Consider the following 23,915-nt stretch of genomic DNA (forward strand, 5'->3'; position numbering starts at 1 on the left):
GTCTGTACATTCCATGAATAGTGTTTATAAAAAGAAAATGCATTTTATACTGTACTGTCTATCGGTTTTTTCTGCTGTAGTCACAAGACACATCCCAGATGATACAATGAGTCTTTTTTTTTTCTTTCTGCAGCTTGGTTATACTCCATTGATAGTGGCTTGCCATTATGGAAACATCAAGATGGTGAACTTTCTTCTCAGAAATGGTGCCAATGTTAATGCTAAGACAAAGGTAAGATACTATGTTGCTGTTTTAGTGGAAATGTTGGCAGTGCATTTCACATTTTGCATTTCACATTGCATATGGAGTTAATGTAATTGATGTTCTTGAAGTAAGAACAAGCTTCACACTTTCAAAGCAGTTTTTTTTAACAAGTGAGTAAAGGTGGACGTATTAGAACAATTATGGTGGCATACCATCTAATTTACCTGCATGAAGAGACTGTAAATTATGACAAATTGGCTTCTGAATGTCAGCTGGCTAAGTCAACTGCAGTAGACAGTCACACTTCACTGCCAATCTAACAAGCAGGGTGATTCCAGCACGTCATATGGTGAAGGACTAAAACCAGAGAATGAAGAATAACTATCAGCTTTAGTAAAAGTGAATGATCAGTTTCACAAAGTAACTGATTAATCACATAAAGGACATTGCTGTATGTGTTACTTTCTGTTCTTGCACTTTCTTCTCTAAGCTTGAGAGAATGGCAGGAATTTGAAGGCTTAGGGAGAGACTGGGTTAAAATACGTTTTATTAGTTCTGACATTACTTTTTCAGGTCTTCTATAGAATGTAATTCACAGTTCTAGTTGATGGAAGGTCCATGATATTGGCTTATTTCATGGGTTGGAATTTTTCTGTATAAAGAAAAAAGTGATTGTAAATGTTGCAGAAACACTGATTGCATAGGTACATAGTCTGTTACATCTTCTTGTTTTACATTTGAATTGCTTAGAAAGTGGTAGTTATGTGGTCAGTACAGGCCAACATTTTACAAAGCCATTACAGTGTAACATAAACCAGTACACTTATGTCTAGAGGACAACATGGAGTCACTTTTGTATGGTTCAACAGATAATTCCAGAGATGACTGCTGGTTGATGAAATACATGTGTGTGCTACTATGCATGTCCTTATCTACTCACACATCCCTGCAGAATTACTTTGGTAACATTAACAAAGCAAGTAAATAGCACCATCAGCGTTCCCTTTTGCTCTGTGTAGTTACTAATTACTACTAAAACATGATGTGGTTATGTCTTGTTGCGACAGCACAACAAACCATGTGTGCAGAAATACTTTCCAAGGTACCAACTACAAACCCACTGAAATTTATATTAAATATGAGCATTTATTCCCTGCTTGTCTGAAGTAAAAATGGCCTAAGACAACTTTCAAGGAAGGATGCTAAGTAGCATTGTAATCAGCCACATGCGAGGAGTTTTCTGCTTCTTAACAAGATAGTGACTGCAGCCTCTAAAATTTCATGATGTCATAATAAAACCTGTAGGTTTCTAAGGTGATGCCCAGCCAGTCTGGCACTGGAGTAGTATTGTTATGGAGTAGTCAACCGGAGATGTATCAGTCGAGCTATCATACATGCTCATACCTCTCAACCTCTTAGAGTAAGAAGTCTGGACAAAGCCAGAAAAAAGTGGTACAAATAGGGACAATTTTGAAATTTTGCTCATACAAACTTAGAAAGTTGATAGAATAACAGGTTTTGCATTAGCATGAATTTTCTGAAGGGTATGAAGTCTAAAACTGAAATGTCTGTCATTATTTTCTAACTTTAGTCTTTAATGATTTGGGGCGGCCGCGGTGGTGCAGCAGTTAGCGTTGCTGCCTCACAGCAAGAAGTTCTCCGGTTCAATCCTCAGCTGGGGTGCCTTCTATGCGGTGTCTGCATGTCCTCCCTGTGGTCGCGTGGGTTTCCTCCGGGTGCTCCAGTTTCCTCCCACATCCCAAAGACATGCTGTAGGTGGATTGTACACTCTAAATTGGCCTTAGGTGTGAGTCTGTGCCTTCTGTGGGAAGGTTGGACGCCAGGCTGGCAACTTGACACCGTAAAACTCCACTGCTAATCATGAGCGGACAGTGATCCGCTGTGGCGACCCCTAACTGGGAAAAAGCCGAAAGAAGAAGAAGAAGTCTTTAATGATTTGCCACTAATTCGCCAGAAAGCCACAATTTTATGAAAAACGGACCACAAATATAAGGCAAAAATCTGAACATTCTGCAAAAATCTGTACAGTTGAGAGGTATGTGCATGCTCAGACAAGGTATGCACAAACTGAAAGAGTTATTGCAAACAGTTTTATGAATACTTTTATGATGGATATGTTACTGCAAAATCTAATCACAAACAACTCCAGAATGCTTCTCATGAACTACTACAAAAAGCTCCATTGTGTCTGCAGGGCATACTGCTGTCACTACAGAGGTCTGACCTGTTACAAGTAAGCCAGGCAATGAACTGCATATCCAGAGCATTTCTCAAAGATCGTATACTATTCCGTCATGGCCTGGAAGCCGCGTGAATAGTCCCATGCATGCAAATGACCTCAAACTTTTTGTTTTATTCATCATACTAGAAAATACTTGGAACTACTATTGAAAATATATCATGTTGACAGAATGTCCAGATGTCAAGAAATAAATGGCAGTAATAATTAAAGATTTGTCAGCAGACAGCTATTACAGATGTACATTTTAGTTCTGTTTACCCAGTTATGCTTAGTTGTGAATTTGCAACTTGTATCTTGACTTTGGTCTACTTTCTAATTTACTGCTGCTCCCCTGTGCTGAAGCTGAAATGGGTCCATTAGGGTCTGTCCAGTTATTAAACAAGTAAACAGTAAATAAATAAAAGCCTTATGAAATCTGAAATGGTAATAAGCCCTGAGCATAACCCATTGTAGCACGAGTCAGTTTCCTTTTTCCGTATTGTAGTGCAGCAAACACACCTACCATTTCTGCAGTCATGATGTTGTTTCTGAATCACAACAGAAGTCCTGTTTACATGTCCTGAAACCTAATGTCTGAAGAGATGTACTAAACAAGTAATTTTAACATGTAAGTAAGAGACTCACTGAAAAGTTTAATACTGACCGACGTATGTAAGCACAAAGCTAAATAGTGACAAAAGGCAGCTAGGACAAATTGTCTTGACTGGAACTCTGATGTATAAGGTTAATGTAAGACAAGGCACAAATACAAGATTCAAAGTACTCACCTGCCATAAAGCCTAACATGTATTGAGTCAAGTGAGCTTTTACAGAATGTCAGCTGTTATACCTAGAAAAAAACAGATGCCAGTGCCATGCTCAAAGAATGATGGGTAAACAGTGCCATGTTCAAAGAATAATGGGTGACTGGTGCCATGCTCAAAGAATTATGGGTGACCACTGTCATGGTCAAAGAAGGATGGGTGATCAGTGCCATGCTCAAATGAGGATGGGTGATCAGTGCCATGCTCAAAGGAGGATGGGTGATCAGTGCCATGCTCAAAGAAGGATGGGTGATCAGTGCCATGCTCATAGAAGGATGGGTGATCAGTGCCATGCTCATAGAAGGATGGGTGATCAGTGCCATGCTCAAAGGAGGATGGGTGATCAGTGCCATGCTCATAGAAGGATGGGTGATCAGTGCCATGCTCAAAGGAGGATGGGTGATCAGTGCCATGCTCAAAGAAGGATGGGTGATCAGTGCCATGCTCAAAGAATGATGGGTGATCAGTGCCATGCTCATAGAAGGATGGGCGATCAGTGCCATGCTCATAGAAGGATGGGTGATCAGTGCCATGCTCAAAGAATTATGGGTGACCACTGTCATGGTCAAAGAAGGATGGGTGATCAGTGCCATGCTCAAAGGAGGATGGGTGATCAGTGCCATGCTCAAAGGAGGATGGGTGATCAGTGCCATGCTCAAAGAAGGATGGGTGATCAGTGCCATGCTCATAGAAGGATGGGTGATCAGTGCCATGCTCATAGAAGGATGGGTGATCAGTGGCATGCTCAAAGGAGGATGGGTGATCAGTGCCATGCTCATAGAAGGATGGGTGATCAGTGCCATGCTCAAAGGAGGATGGGTGATCAGTGCCATGCTCAAAGAAGGATGGGTGATCAGTGCCATGCTCAAAGAAGGATGGGTGATCAGTGCCATGCTCATAGAAGGATGGGCGATCAGTGCCATGCTCATAGAAGGATGGGTGATCAGTGCCATGCTCAAATAATTATGGGTGACCACTGTCATGGTCAAAGAAGGATGGGTGATCAGTGCCATGCTCAAAGAAGGATGGGTGATCAGTGCCATGCTCATAGAAGGATGGGTGATCAGTGCCATGCTCATAGAAGGATGGGTGATCAGTGCCATGCTCAAAGAAGGATGGGTGATCAGTGCCATGCTCATAGAAGGATGGGTGATCAGTGCCATGCTCAAAGAAGGATGGGTGATCAGTGCCATGCTCATAGAAGGATGGGCGATCAGTGCCATGCTCATAGAAGGATGGGTGATCAGTGCCATGCTCATAGAAGGATGGGTGATCAGTGCCATGCTCAAAGAAGGATGGGTGATCAGTGCCATGCTCATAGAAGGATGGGCGATCAGTGCCATGCTCAAAGAAGGATGGGTGATCAGTGCCATGCTCAAAGAAGGATGGGTGATCAGTGCCATGCTCATAGAAGGATGGGCGATCAGTGCCATGCTCATAGAAGGATGGGTGATCAGTGCCATGCTCAAAGAATTATGGGTGACCACTGTCATGGTCAAAGAAGGATGGGTGATCAGTGCCATGCTCAAAGAAGGATGGGTGATCAGTGCCATGCTCATAGAAGGATGGGTGATCAGTGCCATGCTCATAGAAGGATGGGTGATCAGTGCCATGCTCATAGAAGGATGGGTGATCAGTGCCATGCTCAAAGAAGGATGGGTGATCAGTGCCATGCTCATAGAAGGATGGGTGATCAGTGCCATGCTCAAAGAAGGATGGGTGATCAGTGCCATGCTCATAGAAGGATGGGCGATCAGTGCCATGCTCATAGAAGTATGGGCGATCAGTGCCATGCTCATAGAAGGATGGGTGATCAGTGCCATGCTCAAAGAAGGATGGGTGATCAGTGCCGTGCTCATAGAAGGATGGGTGATCAGTGCCATGCTCATAGAAGGATGGGTGATCAGTGCCATGCTCATAGAAGGATGGGTGATCAGTGCCATGCTCAAAGAAGGATGGGTGATCAGTGCCATGCTCATAGAAGGATGGGTGATCAGTGCCATGCTCAAAGAAGGATGGGTGATCAGTGCCATGCTCATAGAAGGATGGGTGATCAGTGCCATGCTCATAGATGGATGGGTGATCAGTGCCATGCTCAAAGAAGGATGGGTGATCAGTGCCATGCTCATAGAAGGATGGGTGATCAGTGCCATGCTCAAAGAAGGATGGGTGATCAGTGCCATGCTCATAGAAGGATGAGCGATCAGTGCCATGTTCATAGAAGGATGGGTGATCAGTGCCATGCTCATAGAAGGATGGGTGATCAGTGCCATGCTCAAAGAAGGATGGGTGATCAGTGCCATGCTCATAGAAGGATGGGTGATCAGTGCCATGCTCATAGAAGGATGGGTGATCAGTGCCATGCTCAAAGAAGGATGGGTGATCAGTGCCATGCTCATAGAAGGATGGGTGATCAGTGCCATGCTCAAAGGAGGATGGGTGATCAGTGCCATGCTCAAAGAAGGATGGGTGATCAGTGCCATGCTCAAAGAAGGATGGGTGATCAGTGCTATGCTCATAGAAGGATGGGTGATCAGTGCCATGCTCATAGAAGGATGGGCGATCAGTGCCATGCTCATAGAAGGATGGGTGATCAGTGCCATGCTCATAGAAGGATGGGTGATCAGTGCCATGCTCAAAGAAGGATGGGTGATCAGTGCCGTGCTCATAGAAGGATGGGTGATCAGTGCCATGCTCATAGAAGGATGGGTGATCAGTGCCATGCTCATAGAAGGATGGGTGATCAGTGCCATGCTCAAAGAAGGATGGGTGATCAGTGCCATGCTCATAGAAGGATGGGTGATCAGTGCCATGCTCAAAGAAGGATGGGTGATCAGTGCCATGCTCATAGAAGGATGGGTGATCAGTGCCATGCTCATAGAAGGATGGGTGATCAGTGCCATGCTCAAAGAAGGATGGGTGATCAGTGCCATGCTCATAGAAGGATGGGTGATCAGTGCCATGCTCAAAGAAGGATGGGTGATCAGTGCCATGCTCATAGAAGGATGGGCGATCAGTGCCATGCTCATAGAAGGATGGGTGATCAGTGCCATGCTCATAGAAGGATGGGTGATCAGTGCCATGCTCAAAGAAGGATGGGTGATCAGTGCCATGCTCATAGAAGGATGGGTGATCAGTGCCATGCTCATAGAAGGATGGGTGATCAGTGCCATGCTCAAAGAAGGATGGGTGATCAGTGCCATGCTCATAGAAGGATGGGTGATCAGTGCCATGCTCAAAGGAGGATGGGTGATCAGTGCCATGCTCAAAGAAGGATGGGTGATCAGTGCCATGCTCAAAGAAGGATGGGTGATCAGTGCCATGCTCATAGAAGGATGGGTGATCAGTGCCATGCTCATAGAAGGATGGGTGATCAGTGCCATGCTCATAGAAGGATGGCTGATCAGTGCCATGCTCATAGAAGGATGGGTGATCAGTGCCATGCTCAAAGAAGGATGGGTGATCAGTGCCATGCTCATAGAAGGATGGGTGATCAGTGCCATGCTCATAGAAGGATGGGTGATAAGTGCCATGCTCATAGAAGGATGGGTGATCAGTGCCATGCTCATAGAAGGATGGGTGATCAGTGCCATGCTCATAGAAGGATGGGTGATCAGTGCCATGCTCAAAGAAGGATGGGTGATCAGTGCCATGCTCATAGAAGGATGGGTGATCAGTGCCATGCTCATAGAAGGATGGGTGATCAGTGCCATGCTCATAGAAGGATGGGTGATCAGTGCCATGCTCATAGAAGGATGGGTGATCAGTGCCATGCTCATAGAAGGATGGGTGATCAGTGCCATGCACAAAGAAGGATGGGTGATCAGTGCCATGCTCATAGAAGGATGGATGATCAGTGCCATGCTCATAGAAGGATGGGTGATCAGTGCCATGCTCATAGAAGGATGGGTGATCAGTGCCATGCTCATAGAAGGATGGGTGATCAGTGCCATGCTCATAGAAGGATGGGTGATCAGTGCCATGCTCATAGAAGGATGGGTGATCAGTGCCGTGCTCATAGAAGGATGGGTGATCAGTGCCATGCTCATAGAAGGATGGGTGATCAGTGCCATGCTCATAGAAGGATGGGTGATCTGTGCCATGCTCATAGAAGGATGGGTGATCTGTGCCATGCTCATAGAAGGATGGGTGATCAGTGCCATGCTCAAAGAAGGATGGGTGATCAGTGCCATGCTCATAGAAGGATGGGCGATCAGTGCCATGCTCAAAGGAGGATGGGTGATCAGTGCCATGCTCAAAGAAGGATGGGTGATCAGTGCCATGCTCATAGAAGGATGGGTGATCAGTGCCATGCTCATAGAAGGATGGGTGATCAGTGCCATGCTCAAAGAAGGATGGGTGATCAGTGCCATGCTCATAGAAGGATGGGTGTTCAGTGCCATGCTCATAGAAGGATGGGTGATCAGTGCCATGCTCATAGAAGGATGGGTGATCAGTGCCATGCTCAAAGAAGGATGGGTGATCAGTGCCATGCTCATAGAAGGATGGGTGATCAGTGCCATGCTCATAGAAGGATGGGTGATCAGTGCCATGCTCAAAGAAGGATGGGTGATCAGTGCCTTGCTCATAGAAGGATGGGTGATCAGTGCCATGCTCATAGAAGGATGGGTGATCAGTGCCATGCTCATAGAAGGATGGGTGATCAGTGCCATGCTCATAGAAGGAAGGGTGATCAGTGCCATGCTCATAGAAGGATGGGTGATCAGTGCCATGCTCAAAGAAGGATGGGTGATCAGTGCCGTGCTCATAGAAGGATGGGTGATCAGTGCCGTGCTCATAGAAGGATGGGTGATCAGTGCCATGCTCATAGAAGGATGGGTGATCAGTGCCGTGCTCATAGAAGGATGGGTGATCAGTGCCGTGCTCATAGAAGGATGGGTGATCAGTGCCATGCTCAAAGAATTATGGGTGACCACTGTCATGGTCAAAGAAGGATGGGTGATCAGTGCCATGCTCAAAGAAGGATGGGTGATCAGTGCCATGCTCATAGAAGGATGGGTGATCAGTGCCATGCTCATAGAAGGATGGGTGATCAGTGCCATGCTCATAGAAGGATGGGTGATCAGTGCCATGCTCAAAGAAGGATGGGTGATCAGTGCCATGCTCATAGAAGGATGGGTGATCAGTGCCATGCTCAAAGAAGGATGGGCGATCAGTGCCATGCTCATAGAAGGATGGGCGATCAGTGCCATGCTCATAGAAGGATGGGTGATCAGTGCCATGCTCAAAGAAGGATGGGTGATCAGTGCCGTGCTCATAGAAGGATGGGTGATCAGTGCCATGCTCATAGAAGGATGGGTGATCAGTGCCATGCTCATAGAAGGATGGGTGATCAGTGCCATGCTCAAAGAAGGATGGGTGATCAGTGCCATGCTCATAGAAGGATGGGTGATCAGTGCCATGCTCAAAGAAGGATGGGTGATCAGTGCCATGCTCATAGAAGGATGGGTGATCAGTGCCATGCTCATAGAAGGATGGGTGATCAGTGCCATGCTCAAAGAAGGATGGGTGATCAGTGCCATGCTCATAGAAGGATGGGTGATCAGTGCCATGCTCAAAGAAGGATGGGTGATCAGTGCCATGCTCATAGAAGGATGAGCGATCAGTGCCATGTTCATAGAAGGATGGGTGATCAGTGCCATGCTCATAGAAGGATGGGTGATCAGTGCCATGCTCAAAGAAGGATGGGTGATCAGTGCCATGCTCATAGAAGGATGGGTGATCAGTGCCATGCTCATAGAAGGATGGGTGATCAGTGCCATGCTCAAAGAAGGATGGGTGATCAGTGCCATGCTTATAGAAGGATGGGTGATCAGTGCCATGCTCAAAGGAGGATGGGTGATCAGTGCCATGCTCAAAGAAGGATGGGTGATCAGTGCCATGCTCAAAGAAGGATGGGTGATCAGTGCCATGCTCATAGAAGGATGGGTGATCAGTGCCATGCTCATAGAAGGATGGGTGATCAGTGCCATGCTCATAGAAGGATGGGTGATCAGTGCCATGCTCATAGAAGGATGGGTGATCAGTGCCATGCTCATAGAAGGATGGGTGATCAGTGCCATGCTCATAGAAGGATGGGTGATCAGTGCCATGCTCATAGAAGGATGGGTGATCAGTGCCATGCTCATAGAAGGATGGGTGATCAGTGCCATGCTCAAAGAAGGATGGGTGATCAGTGCCATGCTCATAGAAGGATGGGTGATCAGTGCCATGCTCATAGAAGGATGGGTGATCAGTGCCATGCTCATAGAAGGATGGGTGATCAGTGCCATGCTCATAGAAGGATGGGTGATCAGTGCCATGCTCAAAGAAGGATGGGTGATCAGTGCCATGCTCATAGAAGGATGGGTGATCAGTGCCATGCTCATAGAAGGATGGGTGATCAGTGCCATGCTCATAGAAGGATGGGTGATCAGTGCCATGCTCATAGAAGGATGGGTGATCAGTGCCATGCTCATAGAAGGATGGGTGATCAGTGCCATGCTCAAAGAAGGATGGGTGATCAGTGCCATGCTCATAGAAGGATGGGTGATCAGTGCCATGCTCATAGAAGGATGGGTGATCAGTGCCATGCTCAAAGAAGGATGGGTGATCAGTGCCATGCTCATAGAAGGATGGGTGATCAGTGCCATGCTCATAGAAGGATGGGTGATCAGTGCCATGCTCATAGAAGGATGGGTGATCAGTGCCATGCTCATAGAAGGATGGGTGATCAGTGCCATGCTCATAGAAGGATGGGTGATCAGTGCCATGCTCATAGAAGGATGGGTGATCAGTGCCATGCTCATAGAAGGATGGGTGATCAGTGCCATGCTCATAGAAGGATGGGTGATCAGTGCCATGCTCAAAGAAGGATGGGTGATCAGTGCCATGCTCATAGAAGGATGGGTGATCAGTGCCATGCTCAAAGAAGGATGGGTGATCAGTGCCATGCTCATAGAAGGATGGGTGATCAGTGCCATGCTCATAGAAGGATGGGTGATCAGTGCCATGCTCATAGAAGGATGGGTGATCAGTGCCATGCTCAAAGAAGGATGGGTGATCAGTGCCATGCTCATAGAAGGATGGATGATCAGTGCCATGCTCATAGAAGGATGGGTGATCAGTGCCATGCTCATAGAAGGATGGGTGATCAGTGCCATGCTCATAGAAGGATGGGTGATCAGTGCCATGCTCATAGAAGGATGGGTGATCAGTGCCGTGCTCATAGAAGGATGGGTGATCAGTGCGGTGCTCATAGAAGGATGGGTGATCAGTGCCATGCTCATAGAAGGATGGGTGATCAGTACCATGCTCATAGAAGGATGGGTGATCTGTGCCATGCTCATAGAAGGATGGGTGATCTGCGCCATGCTCATAGAAGGATGGGTGATCAGTGCCATGCTCAAAGAAGGATGGGTGATCAGTGCCATGCTCATAGAAGGATGGGTGATCAGTGCCATGCTCATAGAAGGATGGGTGATCAGTGCCATGCTCAAAGAAGGATGGGTGATCAGTGCCATGCTCATAGAAGGATGGGTGATCAGTGCCATGCTCATAGAAGGATGGGTGATCAGTGCCATGCTCATAGAAGGATGGGTGATCAGTGCCATGCTCATAGAAGGATGGGTGATCAGTGCCATGCTCATAGAAGGATGGGTGATCAGTGCCATGCTCATAGAAGGATGGGTGATCAGTGCCATGCTCATAGAAGGATGGGTGATCAGTGCCATGCTCATAGAAGGATGGGTGATCAGTGCCATGCTCATAGAAGGATGGGTGATCAGTGCCATGCTCATAGAAGGATGGGTGATCAGTGCCATGCTCATAGAAGGATGGGTGATCTGTGCCATGCTCATAGAAGGATGGGTGATCAGTGCCATGCTCAAAGAAGGATGGGTGATCAGTGCCATGCTCATAGAAGGATGCGTGATCAGTGCCATGCTCATAGAAGGATGCGTGATCAGTGCCATGCTCATAGAAGGATGGGTGATCAGTGCCATGCTCATAGAAGGATGGGTGATCAGTGCCATGCTCATAGAAGGATGGGTGATCAGTGCCATACTCATAGAAGGATGGGTGATCAGTGCCATGCTCATAGAAGGATGGGTGATCTGTGCCATGCTCATAGAAGGATGGGTGATCTGTGCCATGCTCATAGAAGGATGGGTGATCAGTGCCATGCTCAAAGAAAAATGGGTAATCAGTGCCATGCTCATAGAAGGATGGGTGATCTGTGCCATGCTCATAGAAGGATGGGTGATCAGTGCCATGCTCAAAGGAGGATGGGTGATCAGTGCCATGCTCAAAGAAGGATGGGTGATCAGTGCCATGCTCATAGAAGGATGGGTGATCAGTGCCATGTTCAAAGAAGGATGGGTGATCAGTGCCATGCTCATAGAAGGATGGGTGATCAGTGCCATGCTCATAGAAGGATGGGTGATCAGTGCCATGCTCAAAGAAGGATGGGTGATCAGTGCCATGCTCATAGAAGGATGGGTGATCAGTGCCATGCACAAAGAAGGATGGGTGATCAGTGCCATGCTCATAGAAGGATGGGTGATCAGTGCCATGCTCATAGAAGGATGGGTGATCAGTGCCATGCTCATAGAAGGATGGGTGATCAGTGCCATGCTCATAGAAGGATGGGTGATCAGTGCCATGCTCAAAGAAGGATGGGTGATCAGTTCCATGCTCATAGAAGGATGGGTGATCAGTGCCATGCTCATAGAAGGATGGGTGATCAGTGCCATGCTCATAGAAGGATGGGTGATCAGTGCCGTGCTCATAGAAGGATGGGTGATCAGTGCCGTGCTCATAGAAGGATGTGTGATCAGTGCCATGCTCATAGAAGGATGGGTGATCTGTGCCATGCTCATAGAAGGATGGGTGATCTGTGCCATGCTCATAGAAGGATGGGTGATCAGTGCCATGCTCAAAGAAGGATGGGTGATCAGTGCCATGCTCATAGAAGGATGGGCGATCAGTGCCATGCTCAAAGGAGGATGGGTGATCAGTGCCATGCTCATAGAAGGATGGGTGATCAGTGCCATGCTCATAGAAGGATGGGTGATCAGTGCCATGCTCAAAGAAGGATGGGTGATCAGTGCCGTGCTCATAGAAGGATGGGTGATCAGTGCCATGCTCATAGAAGGATGGGTGATCAGTGCCATGCTCATAGAAGGATGGGTGATCTGTGCCATGCTCATAGAAGGATGGGTGATCTGTGCCATGCTCATAGAAGGATGGGTGATCAGTGCCATGCTCAAAGAAGGATGGGTGATCAGTGCCATGCTCATAGAAGGATGCGTGATCAGTGCCATGCTCATAGAAGGATGGGTGATCAGTGCCATGCTCATAGAAGGATGGGTGATCAGTGCCATGCTCATAGAAGGATGGGTGATCAGTGCCATGCTCATAGAAGGATGGGTGATCTGTGCCATGCTCATAGAAGGATGGGTGATCAGTGCCATGCTCAAAGAAGGATGGGTGATCAGTGCCATGCTCATAGAAGGATGGGTGATCAGTGCCATGCTCATAGAAGGATGGGTGATCAGTGCCATGCTCAAAGAAGGATGGGTGATCAGTGCCATGCTCATAGAAGGATGGGTGATCAGTGCCATGCACAAAGAAGGATGGGTGATCAGTGCCATGCTCATAGAAGGATGGGTGATCAGTGCCATGCTCATAGAAGGATGGGTGATCAGTGCCATGCTCAAAGAAGGATGGGTGATCAGTGCCATGCTCATAGAAGGATGGGTGATCAGTGCCATGCTCATAGAAGGATGGGTGATCAGTGCCATGCTCATAGAAGGATGGGTGATCAGTGCCATGCTCATAGAAGGATGGGTGATCAGTGCCATGCTCATAGAAGGATGGGTGATCAGTGCCATGCTCATAGAAGGATGGGTGATCAGTGCCATGCTCATAGAAGGATGGGTGATCAGTGCCATGCTCATAGAAGGATGGGTGATCAGTGCCATGCTCAAAGAAGGATAGGTGATCAGTGCCATGCTCAAAGAAGGATGGGTGATCAGTGCCATGCTCATAGAAGGATGGGTGATCAGTGCCGTGCTCATAGAAGGATGGGTGATCAGTGCCATGCTCATAGAAGGATGGGTGATCAGTGCCGTGCTCATAGAAGGATGGGTGATCAGTGCCATGCTCATAGAAGGATGGGTGATCAGTGCCATGCTCATAGAAGGATGGGTGATCTGTGCCATGCTCATAGAAGGATGGGTGATCAGTGCCGTGCTCAAAGAAGGATGGGTGATCAGTGCCGTGCTCATAGAAGGATGGGTGATCAGTGCCATGCTCATAGAAGGATGGGTGATCAGTGCCATGCTCATAGAAGGATGGGTGATCAGTGCCATGTTCAAAGAAGGATGGGTGATCAGTGCCATGCTCATAGAAGGATGGGTGACTATTTTTTGTTCTCCAAGATCAGAAGACCTCAGTGCTGAAGCAGTGGAACCTCACACAGAGCTCTCTGTGCTAAAGATGAAGTCCAAAGCCAGAAGGGCACCAGAAATACTGATTTGGGTGCCTGAGGAGACATCCCTAGAGGCTGTTCCTGTGAAGATAAATTACACTCCAAAATGGCATATTTTTAAACTTGAAAATTAAAATTAGGTACCATTGTAGTACTTAAAACTTATAACATCCAAGCACTGTTGCCCTGGTGCATGATACTAAGTATGTATGTGCAATTTTGAATGCAATTACACATTAATGCGTAAATTTATGATATAATTGCCTTTGTAGGTAGTTATTTAAAAGGGGGGATGAAACGCATTTCTGCAGATTGCTATGCATGTGCATAGGTGCGCTAAAATTACAGTAGGTGCTCACCTATTCTTCATTGCTAAAGTGAGTAAGTACCCACATCAGCCTTTCCTCTGGCTATGTGTTCTTACACTACAATGTATATAGTAATGCTTAATAATGACAGAACCAGTGAGGCATGTACTGTCATGTAACTGAATCCAAAGCTTATATTATTTTAAGACATTTGAAAATATAAAGAAAGCATCCTTTGCTTAAATTTCAGGATGAAAAAAATTAATAAAACCAAACCACTGTTTAGACTATATTGTACCTTACTATGTGGCTGTGAACAGCTGTCTACTGAATGTTTATATATGGATTACAGTCCACAGGTGGGCTGTCCTACAGTGAGCATACTTCATTCTGAAGCCTGACTGCAATGTTTAACAAGTGAATGAGCTTTATTTACACCACAAACACACACAGACACAATCACAATGTATTTCATTCTGTCAGTGTTTTATACAGTTCAGCTGCTTATTGTAGCCTGATCTTTTTTCTTTAACAAGACGTAAGTCCAGCCTTGCTTATATGACAATCACATTAGCAGTTAAGTGTCTTCATCCATCATACTCCCAGGCTCACCTTTACCAAGGACTTTTCATTTCCTGGAAAAAAAACCTAGCTATGTATAGTTTGGGTATCTTCTGTCCGTTAGACTGCTGTTCAGATTAATTCTGGCATGAAAAATCATTTTGTGAGTGTTTCATGACAGCAGAAGTAAAGTCCCATCTATAAGAAACGCCTTAAAAACAGAAACAATGAAAACAAAAGAGCACAGAAAGCAACATTCCGTCAGCCAAAATGCCGTCCGTACACATCCTGTAGGGCTGACAGACTGTTCAGGTAGAACTGCGCACACTCACAGACGTACTCTGACATTGTCAAAATGCTACCCCATCCATTTTAATTCATGAAACCACATGGCTTTGTGAATTCCACATTGTAAAGATTATACTCAGGTGATGTCCCAGGCATTATTAGTATGTAGAGTTTGTTTGTGTCTTTCGGCTTTTCCCGGTTAGGGGTCGCCACAGCGGAACTCCGGTCCGCTAATGATTGGCAGTTGACTTTTACATACCGGCTTGCCAGGCCTGACGCACAACCTTCAACAAAGGTACACCCATACATGCATGTCTCCATGCAGAAGACGCTCTAGCTGAGAATCGAACCGGACAGTGTCTTACTGTGAGCCGACAACGCTACCGCAGCACCACCACCGTGGGTCCATTATTAGTATGTAGACTGCTGAGGTGAAATCCCAGGCAGTATTAGTACTCAGAGTGTGACGTGATATCCTAGGCATTATTAGTACACAGACTGCTGAAGTAATACCCCAGTCATTATTAGTACACAGAGTGCTGAAGTGATATCCCAGTTGTTATTAGTACGCAGAGTGCTGGTGTGATATCCCAGGCATTATTAGTAAGCAGAGTGCTATACTGGTATCCTAGACATTATTAATACACAGAGTGCCAAAGTGATGTTTATTTATTTGACATTTGTTAACCAGGTTAGTCCAACTGAGCCAAGGGCCCATTTTCAGCGGAGACCTGAGGAGAAAAGCTCCAGCCAATTTACAGTCATGCAACAGATAAAACAAGTACATAGTGGTCTAATGTGCAACCACATACCATAAAGATATAAAATACAGTTCACAGCTCAGTATTCTGTAATACAATGAAAATACCATTACAAAACTATGCAATATATAATAGGTACACTCACTATTTAAAACATAAGAGACAAAGCATTAGAATAACTTTTGTGTTTTCAGTACAGGAGAGAAAAAAATGAAATCACATGACAGAGGGGAAAAAGACAGTAAAGAGGTGATAGATCAAAATAAGAGTAGAAGATGAGTAAGTGAAATAGTTATATCAAAATAAGAGTAGAAGACGAGTAAGTGAAATAGTTGTATCAAAATAAGAGTGGAAGATGAGTAAGTGAAATAGTTATCATGTGGGGGCATGGCAGGGACAGGACCAAACCTTTTGTAGATAGTGTTTTAGTTCTCATTTAAACAGGTGCTTTTGGGGAACATTTCTTATATTGAGGGTGAGTGTGTTCCAGACATGTGTTACTGAGTACTTATAAAGGGACTTTCCAATGTTCTTTTTAGGTTTGTAGATATCAAGGAGGTGTTTGTCAGTTGTACGAAGGTATCAAGAGGGTGGTGTAGTAAGATACTAGGTTGTTTGTGTTGGGCTAGTGTTCTAGGAAAGAAGAGAAGGAGTTTTGTTTCTTTAGGATTTAGTACTGGTTGATTGTCCGAGAGCCATGTTTCAACAGATGAGAAGGTGCCTTTTGTGAGTGCTAAGACATCAGGAATGTTATGGGCAGTGGTGATAAGTGTGGAATCATTGGCATATTGTAGTAATGTTGAGAGTTTACAAGCAGAATGTAGAGTGTTGGTGAAAAGTTTGAACAAGTGGGGGCCCAAGATAGATCCTTGAGGAACTCCTGTGTTGACTGGAAGGAAGAGGGAGAAGACAGCTTGCCAGCAAATGGATTGTTGTCTATTGGAGAGGTAACTGGAAAACCAGTTTACAGAGGAGCTATAGAGATGGAGATGGATACTCCTGGAGTATACTGGATATCCTAGGTGGTATTAGTACATGGAGTGCTAAAATGATATCCTAGGCATTAATACACAGAGTGCTGAAGTGATATCATAGGCATTATCAGTACACAGAGTGCTGAAGTGATATTCCAGGCATTATTAGTACACAGAGTGCTGAAGTGATATCATAGACATTATTAGTATACAGAGTGCTGAAGTGATATCCCAGGCATTATTAGTACCAGAATGCTGAAGTGATGTCCCGGACATTATCAGTACACAGAGTACTGAAGTGATATCCCAGGCATTATTAGTACACAGAGTGCTGAAGTGATATCATAGGCATTATTAGTATACAGAGTGCTGAAGTGATATCCCAGGCATTATTAGTACCAGAATGCTGAAGTGATGTCCCGGACATTATCAGTACACAGAGTACTGAAGTGATATCCCAGGCATTATTAGTATACAGAGTACTGAAGTGATATCATAGGCATTATTAGTATACAGAGTGCTGAAGTGATAACCCAGGCATTATTAGTACCAGAATGCTGAAGTGATGTCCCAGACATTATCATTACACAGAGTACTGAAGTGATATCCCAGGCATTATTAGTATACAGAGTACTGAAGTGATATCCCAGACATTGTTAGTATGCAGTCTTATGGCACTAATTCATTTATAGCCAAAGAATAAGGATAGAAGTAGCCTTTAGTCTGGCTCAATGTCTTTTTTCTGAAACTCCTCCATGCACTGTAACCCATGATGACTCAGACATAGACAAAATAAGTATAATTCCTCTTTTCTTCAGGAAACTGAATGAAAAATGAGAGTCTGTCAAAAAGGTATCACTTGTAGTGGTTAATCTGGTCCTAAATGTAAGATTTCCATTAAACCTTCACCTTGTTTCTTCTACTGCACAGGTTTATCTTAAATCTGCTAACAAATAAAAATTTTCTTGTTTGAAAAATAAAAAACATATGCAACGATAGAAGGATTTGCACTGAAATCCTGTGTCATTTCTGATGTGTATTGTTTGTTGCTGAAGCTATTAAAAGGAAATTGTTTACATGTTTTCTCATTAGCAAAGAGAGCAGTGGATCTCAATTCCTATTAGAATTTAGTTGTTTTTTCTTCATCTCTATGAACTTCAAGCCTCCCTCCTATGGCCTGTTTGTTATTCCCAGATGTGAGATCCTTACAGTCCATTCATTTCTCTGGGTAAGGGGTGAGTGACAGCAGTAGAAACACATCAACTGGGAATCAGGGTTTTCTAACGTAACCTACTTCCCTTTCACAAGCCACGTAAGTCTTAAGATGGTGATATCTAGTGGGGATTTGGAGGGTATGCCTTGCACGTCTGTGTGTGATGTGGCCCAAGTACATGTACTGCCCACCACTGTACACCAGTAGTTCAGAACACACACTGGACTTGTGTCCAAAACTTCTTCTCCAAGAGAGGCAGGAGGGCTCTAGCTTGACCTTTATCTCTGTCCCTGGTTTTCTGTTTCAACACATTTAAACACCACGTCCATGAATCACAACTCAGTTACCTGAATCATGCTCAAAGCTTGAGATTTTTACCATGGTCAGAACAGCAAAACTGAATAACAAGAGACAGTTTTCTAGAAAAGGTCTGTTTACGTACTGGCTGTCCTTTCTTCTTACCATACAAGACCCAAATAATTGGTTAGATATTTCTAAAATATTTAATTTTGTCCAGATAATATCTTAGATATGTATGGACATTCATAGTATGATGTATCCTTTCACCTTGTTATTTTGTGGCACAGGATAGAATACATGGAGATGAATAGTCTGGTTAGGAGAAAATTTGAAGACAATTTTAGGCATAAAGGAAGGGTTGGTTCTGAGACTCACCCTGACCCAGTGAAAGATCAAAACATGCTGAGTAGACATAAGGGTCTGTAACTCAGATGCTAGTCTAGCAGAAGTCAGAGCAATGATCAGGGTAGTCTTCCAAGTAAGAACTTTAAAGAGAAGAGCTGGCTATAGGTTCAAACGTAGACAGAGATAAGTTCTCCAGAACATCATTCAGATACCAAGAAGGTGCTACTCTTTTTCTAGGTGGTCTGATTTGCAACCCCCCCCTAAAATTGTTGAATGTGGATTAAAGAAGAATGTGGGGAACGAATTAGCAGATAAGCTGAAATGGTTGAGAGATGTACTTTAACTAAAGTGTACACAAAGCCTGAATTGAGCAATTCACACAGGTACTAGAGAACCAGTGGTGCCTCCATCTGGGATGGCTTTTGTTTTCTGTTTTTGCACCAACTCAAACATCTCTTCCATTTGGATAAATAATACTTTCAAGTAACTTGTTTACTTGAGTCCTTCAACAACTGTTGCACGCCCTCAAAGAAAACTGTCTAAAAGGGTCAAAATGTGAAAGGTCTGCCATTCATACAGTTAGACTGAAATTTTGAAAGGCAAAATGAATCAATAAATCCCTTGTCCTGTGTGAGCAAGTTTACTCTGTGAGTAAGATTTTGGTAAATTTCTCTGGCCAGATGCATGAGAAGGAAGAATCAGTTCTGGTTGGGCCAAAAGGAGGTCACCAGTGACATCTTTGGCAAGTCCTTCCTTATCTTTAGAAAGACATTAGATATAAGAGGAAAATGGAAAGGCATAACAGAGCATTCTCATCCAGGGGAATCCATTTTCCAGGCCTTTTTGTAAGGTGTCCCGAAGTAGAAATATTCTTGTTGTTTGTTGACACAAGAGGCAGACAGCTGTACTTTGGGGAGTTCCCCACTGTTGGACAAAATCTGCAGGCAAACCTCTGGGTGCAGCATCCACTCATGAGAGTCTATCCTGGATCTGCTGAGAGAGTCTGCTACTATGTTCTGCTCTGATAAATCCCACACAATCAAGGCTAGTCTGCAAATGGGGGTAGGATCTTTTCCAGCCATTTGTTTATGTGCCACATCACAGTGGTATTATCGGCTATTACTGACACAGGTCCTAAAGTTCAAAGGTGATTTAGGTCTTTCAGAGCCTTTATAACAGCCATTTTGTGCTTTCCTATGAAAGGTATCTCCCAAATCCTCTGGACCTTGATTCCTTGAGAAACCACCCACCAAGCAAAGTTTGAGGCATCTACGATCACTGTAATCATTAACTGAGTAGGAGTTTGTGGCAAGTGGGTGGGAAAGGGAGTTCTGGATGTACTAGGGCTTGACTGGTCCACCCAATGTGTTCTTTCTTCACAAAACTGAGCACAGAAATTGGAAAAGATCCTTAAGTACCAGTTGCTTTCTTTTCAGTAGTCCATTGCCATTTCTTCTTCTTCTTCTTATATTTATACTGTTGCTTTGAAGATGTTTGTTGGCTAGACTTAAAAGCTTTTGAAAGAAAGACCTTGGATTAGATTGACAATTTATTTGGTAGTTGGGAATGTGTAACTAGAGACTTTCTTGACTTCTTGCATTGATTTGCCTTTCTCTTCAAACTCAAGTACCTCATCTGAGCAATTTAATAACAAGTTGTCTTTTTCTAGAAGGGCAGTTAAAATCTTTCAAACATTTGTTTCTAGAAATAATCTGAGGGAATTAAGCCAATTCCTGACTGCTTTAGTTGTAAATGAGAGGCAGTTATGAAATGAACTAATGTATCCTTAACCCAGACCGAAAACACAAGTAGAATGCCTTTCCTTACAAAGAATTTGTCTTCCACAAGCACATTTGCCCTTTTTGACAAACATTTATAAAACTGTTTATATAAGCAAGAAGGGTCCTCAGCGGGGTACTTATCTATCTAATGTGTGTGTAGCTGAAGCCAAATGCTGGTCCAAGATTCAAAGCTGACTAAAATCTGCATGAGTGTACTAACAGCAAGAAAGTGTTTAGTTTTGGTACACTTGTATATCTGTTACTAGCACATCCTGTTGTGCTAAGCGTGGATGTATGGCACATGAGAGAAGAGGCTGAAACTTTGCAGCCTGGCTGGATATATACTATCTTTGACAGGATATGTCCATATTGTAATGGCTACTGCAAAAAGTGATCAACTGAGGAATATCTACATGCTTCTAATTAGCAATATAATCAAAATAAAAAAAAAAACAGTACAACCATTAAAACATTTTTTTCTCATGAGCAGTACCTTACATCTCACATAGAAAGGGTCAATGTCCCCTGCACTCATACTGTATTATAATCAGTTTAAGTCACTGCAGCTGAAAGAATGGAGATTTCCCTCCAGTACATCAGGTACTTACACATGTAAAATAACAGTCTTCTTATCTATGCTTTGGGTGTCTGCAACATTTTTTAAAATAAGAAGCATGTTTATTAAATTATCACTTATGACATGGGCAATCATACATTTAGATAAATGAAAACAAATCATATTGACATAATCTTAGTTGCAAGCATTATGCACCACAAACCATATTGCCATAATTGTAGTTGCAAACATTATACATCACTTATAGGTTCATAGGTAGGTACTAGGCTATCTGCCCAAGGGCATTTATAAGCCTAGCCAGAGTGTGTTGGCTTTTGCTGCCCCATTGATTAATTAACTGAGCCTCTGTCAAGCAGAGCCAATGAAGTGATCTCAGGGGTGTACTTTCTGTTACCCAGCCATTTGTCAAGGCTTCTCTTGAAGAGTGTTAGTGGGGCTCTGCCTAATGTAGTTAAGAATTTTGTTCCAAAGCATGGGGAGTCTCTGTGACAGGAATCTATCCCTCCAGCATGTTCTATTTATTGTTGTGGCAGGTTTAGCTCACTAGAGCGCGTGGCTCGCAGTGACTTGGATTTCTTTAGATGGAGCATGTCCATCAATTCTGAGTTGGACAGGGCTTTGTAAGTCAGACAGAGATCACCTCTGAGTAAGCGATATGCCACTGAGTACAGCCGGAGTTTTTTCAGTCGGGCTGCATAGGACATATGTTTGAGGCCAGTAATCCTCTTGGTGAGGTGCTTTTGTGGTCTTTCAAGCTGCTGGAAGTGTCTTGGGAGGTACATCCCAAATGGGGCATTGTACTCTATGATGGGTCTGATGAGTGACGAGTAGAGGGGCACTATAACCTCTTTATTTCTAAATGTGAATTCCTTAGTAATTAGATGGGCCACATAGAAGGATTTCCTAACTACTTTGGCAATATGATTGTCAAAGGAGAGATTGCTATCTACCTGGGTCCCCAGATCTGTTATTACCTCTTCTGTATTAAGGGGACTGCCGCCTATGTGGTAATTCGTGTGTTTTTCCCAAATGGGATGACTATGCATTTTTTGGCATTTAGCTTGAGGCCATGACTTTGACACCAGGTGTCTGTCTCAGTAAGGCCTTTTTGGAGAATGTCCATGTCAGCTGGAGAGTCAATTATGGCTCCCAGTTTGCAGTCATCGGCGAACTTGGTTATCCATAGTCCTTCTGTGTTTGCCTGTACTTCTGAGAAATATATGCCGAACAGTAGGGGTCCCAGAACTGAGCCTTGCGGGACACCGCTTGTGACTGGTTTAGAGTCAGACCTGGAGCCCACTATTCTTACTGTGTGAGTTCTGTCTGTAAGCCAGTTGGCAACCCATCTTGTGACGTAGGGGTTTATGTTCAGGCTGGTGAGTTTTTCTATAATACCCGAGTGAGGAATGGTGTCGAATGCCTTGGCGAGATCAAGGTAGGCTGTGTGAACCACCTTTCCCTCGTCTATGGCCTTGGTAACTGTCTCGAAGAAGTCAACCAGGTTTAGTAGGCATGATCTGCCCTTAACAAAGCCGAACTGGGTTGGGTCAAGTGTTTGGAGGTTCCCAATGTCTTTGTTAATGAGTTCCATGATGATGCGCTCCATAGCCTTGCAGACCAGGCTAGTCAGGCTTATGGGGCGATAGTTACCAGGGTCAGTTGTGGCTCCTCCTTTGTGGAGCGGAATAACCATTGCTGTGCGTCATTCTATGGGCACGTAGCCTGTGGAGAGGCTGAGGTTGAACAGCGTGTTTAGGTGGGGGGGGTTACCCAGTCATTCTCAGTCAAACATTACATAGCTCATTCAAATCCTGCCATCTTTTAAACCTCATTCCTCCCCTGTATGTATTGTTCCCACAGTTCCAATTTGTCCTATGTAATTTGTTCCTAACCTTTTCTAAATATTCCAGTTCCAGTTCTTTCATCTTAGTTACTATATTCACTACTTCTAGTACAGCTGGTTTAGACTTTGATTTCCATTTTCTAGTAATTGCTTTTTTGGCAGCCACCATAATTAGACTCAGCAAGGCCTTACTACATCTAGGCAATTCCGATTCTGTATCATAGTTCATAGCTCAGAAAAAATAATTTCCCTAGATAGACCAATTTGCTCACCCAGTATCTCTGATAGAGTAGTCTGCAGGGAACCTTTAAAGTCTGCCCACTCATTACACTCCCAGAAAAATATGTCCCCAATTACCTCTGTCTTTCTCATCATACCTCCAACACTGGGAATAAATTCTCTGGCGTCTACTTGGGATGTAAAAATACCTATGTAAACATTTCTGAGCAAAAATCCTAACTCTTCTAGATTTTGTTGCATATTTGGGAAACATGCATACCCACCCCCATTATTTCTTTGGAAATTGCTTATCTAATCTCTCTTCCCAATACTTTCTATCCTCCTCTGATTATCATGCAATATTTTATGGGTCTATATTATAACATCGAAATCTACAAAGATCGAATGTTATAATATAGAACCCTAAACATCGAACAGTCAGAATAGCGATTTTTTTCCCCGGGTAAAAAAATCGCTATTCCGAGAAACATACACACAACACAAACACACACAAAAACCAGCAATCCACACACATACACTTAAAATCCTACAACTAAACTAAACTTTACATACACTACTAGCTATCCACTTACCTTAACCTGACCCTAAACCTAAGATCCATCACTATCGCACACTCACCTCACCCGCGCCCTAACCCTAACCCGCCCCTAACCCTAACCTACACACAACTGCACACTTACCTGACCAGCTGCCTAACCCTAACTCACCTAACCCGCCCCTAACCCTAACCTACACACAACTGCACACTTACCTGAACCCAACCCGTAACGGTCCAACATATCGAACGCTGAAAAGAGCGAAGCCATAGCAACGGCCCACCGAATTATTTCCCTTGGAAAGAATTTGGTGTCCTGCACCTTCTCTGTTTTCAGCGTTCGACAAAACTGGTTCGATATTATAACATTCAAACTTTATAAAATTCGATGTTATAATATAGACCCATATTTTATATGCTCTACTA

General features: G+C 44.2%; 1 protein-coding gene across 31 annotated transcripts in view; it reads left to right on the forward strand.

Moving 5' to 3' along the window:
• The window catches only part of ANK2 (ankyrin 2), a 3,034,032-nt gene that overhangs the window by 2,127,426 nt on the left and 882,691 nt on the right, over positions 1–23,915 (forward strand). For all 31 annotated transcript variants that reach the window (XM_044061567.1, XM_044061562.1, XM_044061555.1 and 28 more), the window contains one exon: positions 134–232. In XM_044061567.1, coding sequence (XP_043917502.1) covers positions 134–232 — 99 coding nt within the window. The remainder of the gene's footprint in view (positions 1–133; positions 233–23,915) is intronic.

Source organism: Protopterus annectens, chromosome 2.part0 (assembly GCF_019279795.1).
Source record: "Protopterus annectens isolate FY-2018-M chromosome 2.part0, PAN1.0, whole genome shotgun sequence".
NCBI classification, from domain to species: Eukaryota; Metazoa; Chordata; order Ceratodontiformes; family Protopteridae; genus Protopterus; species Protopterus annectens.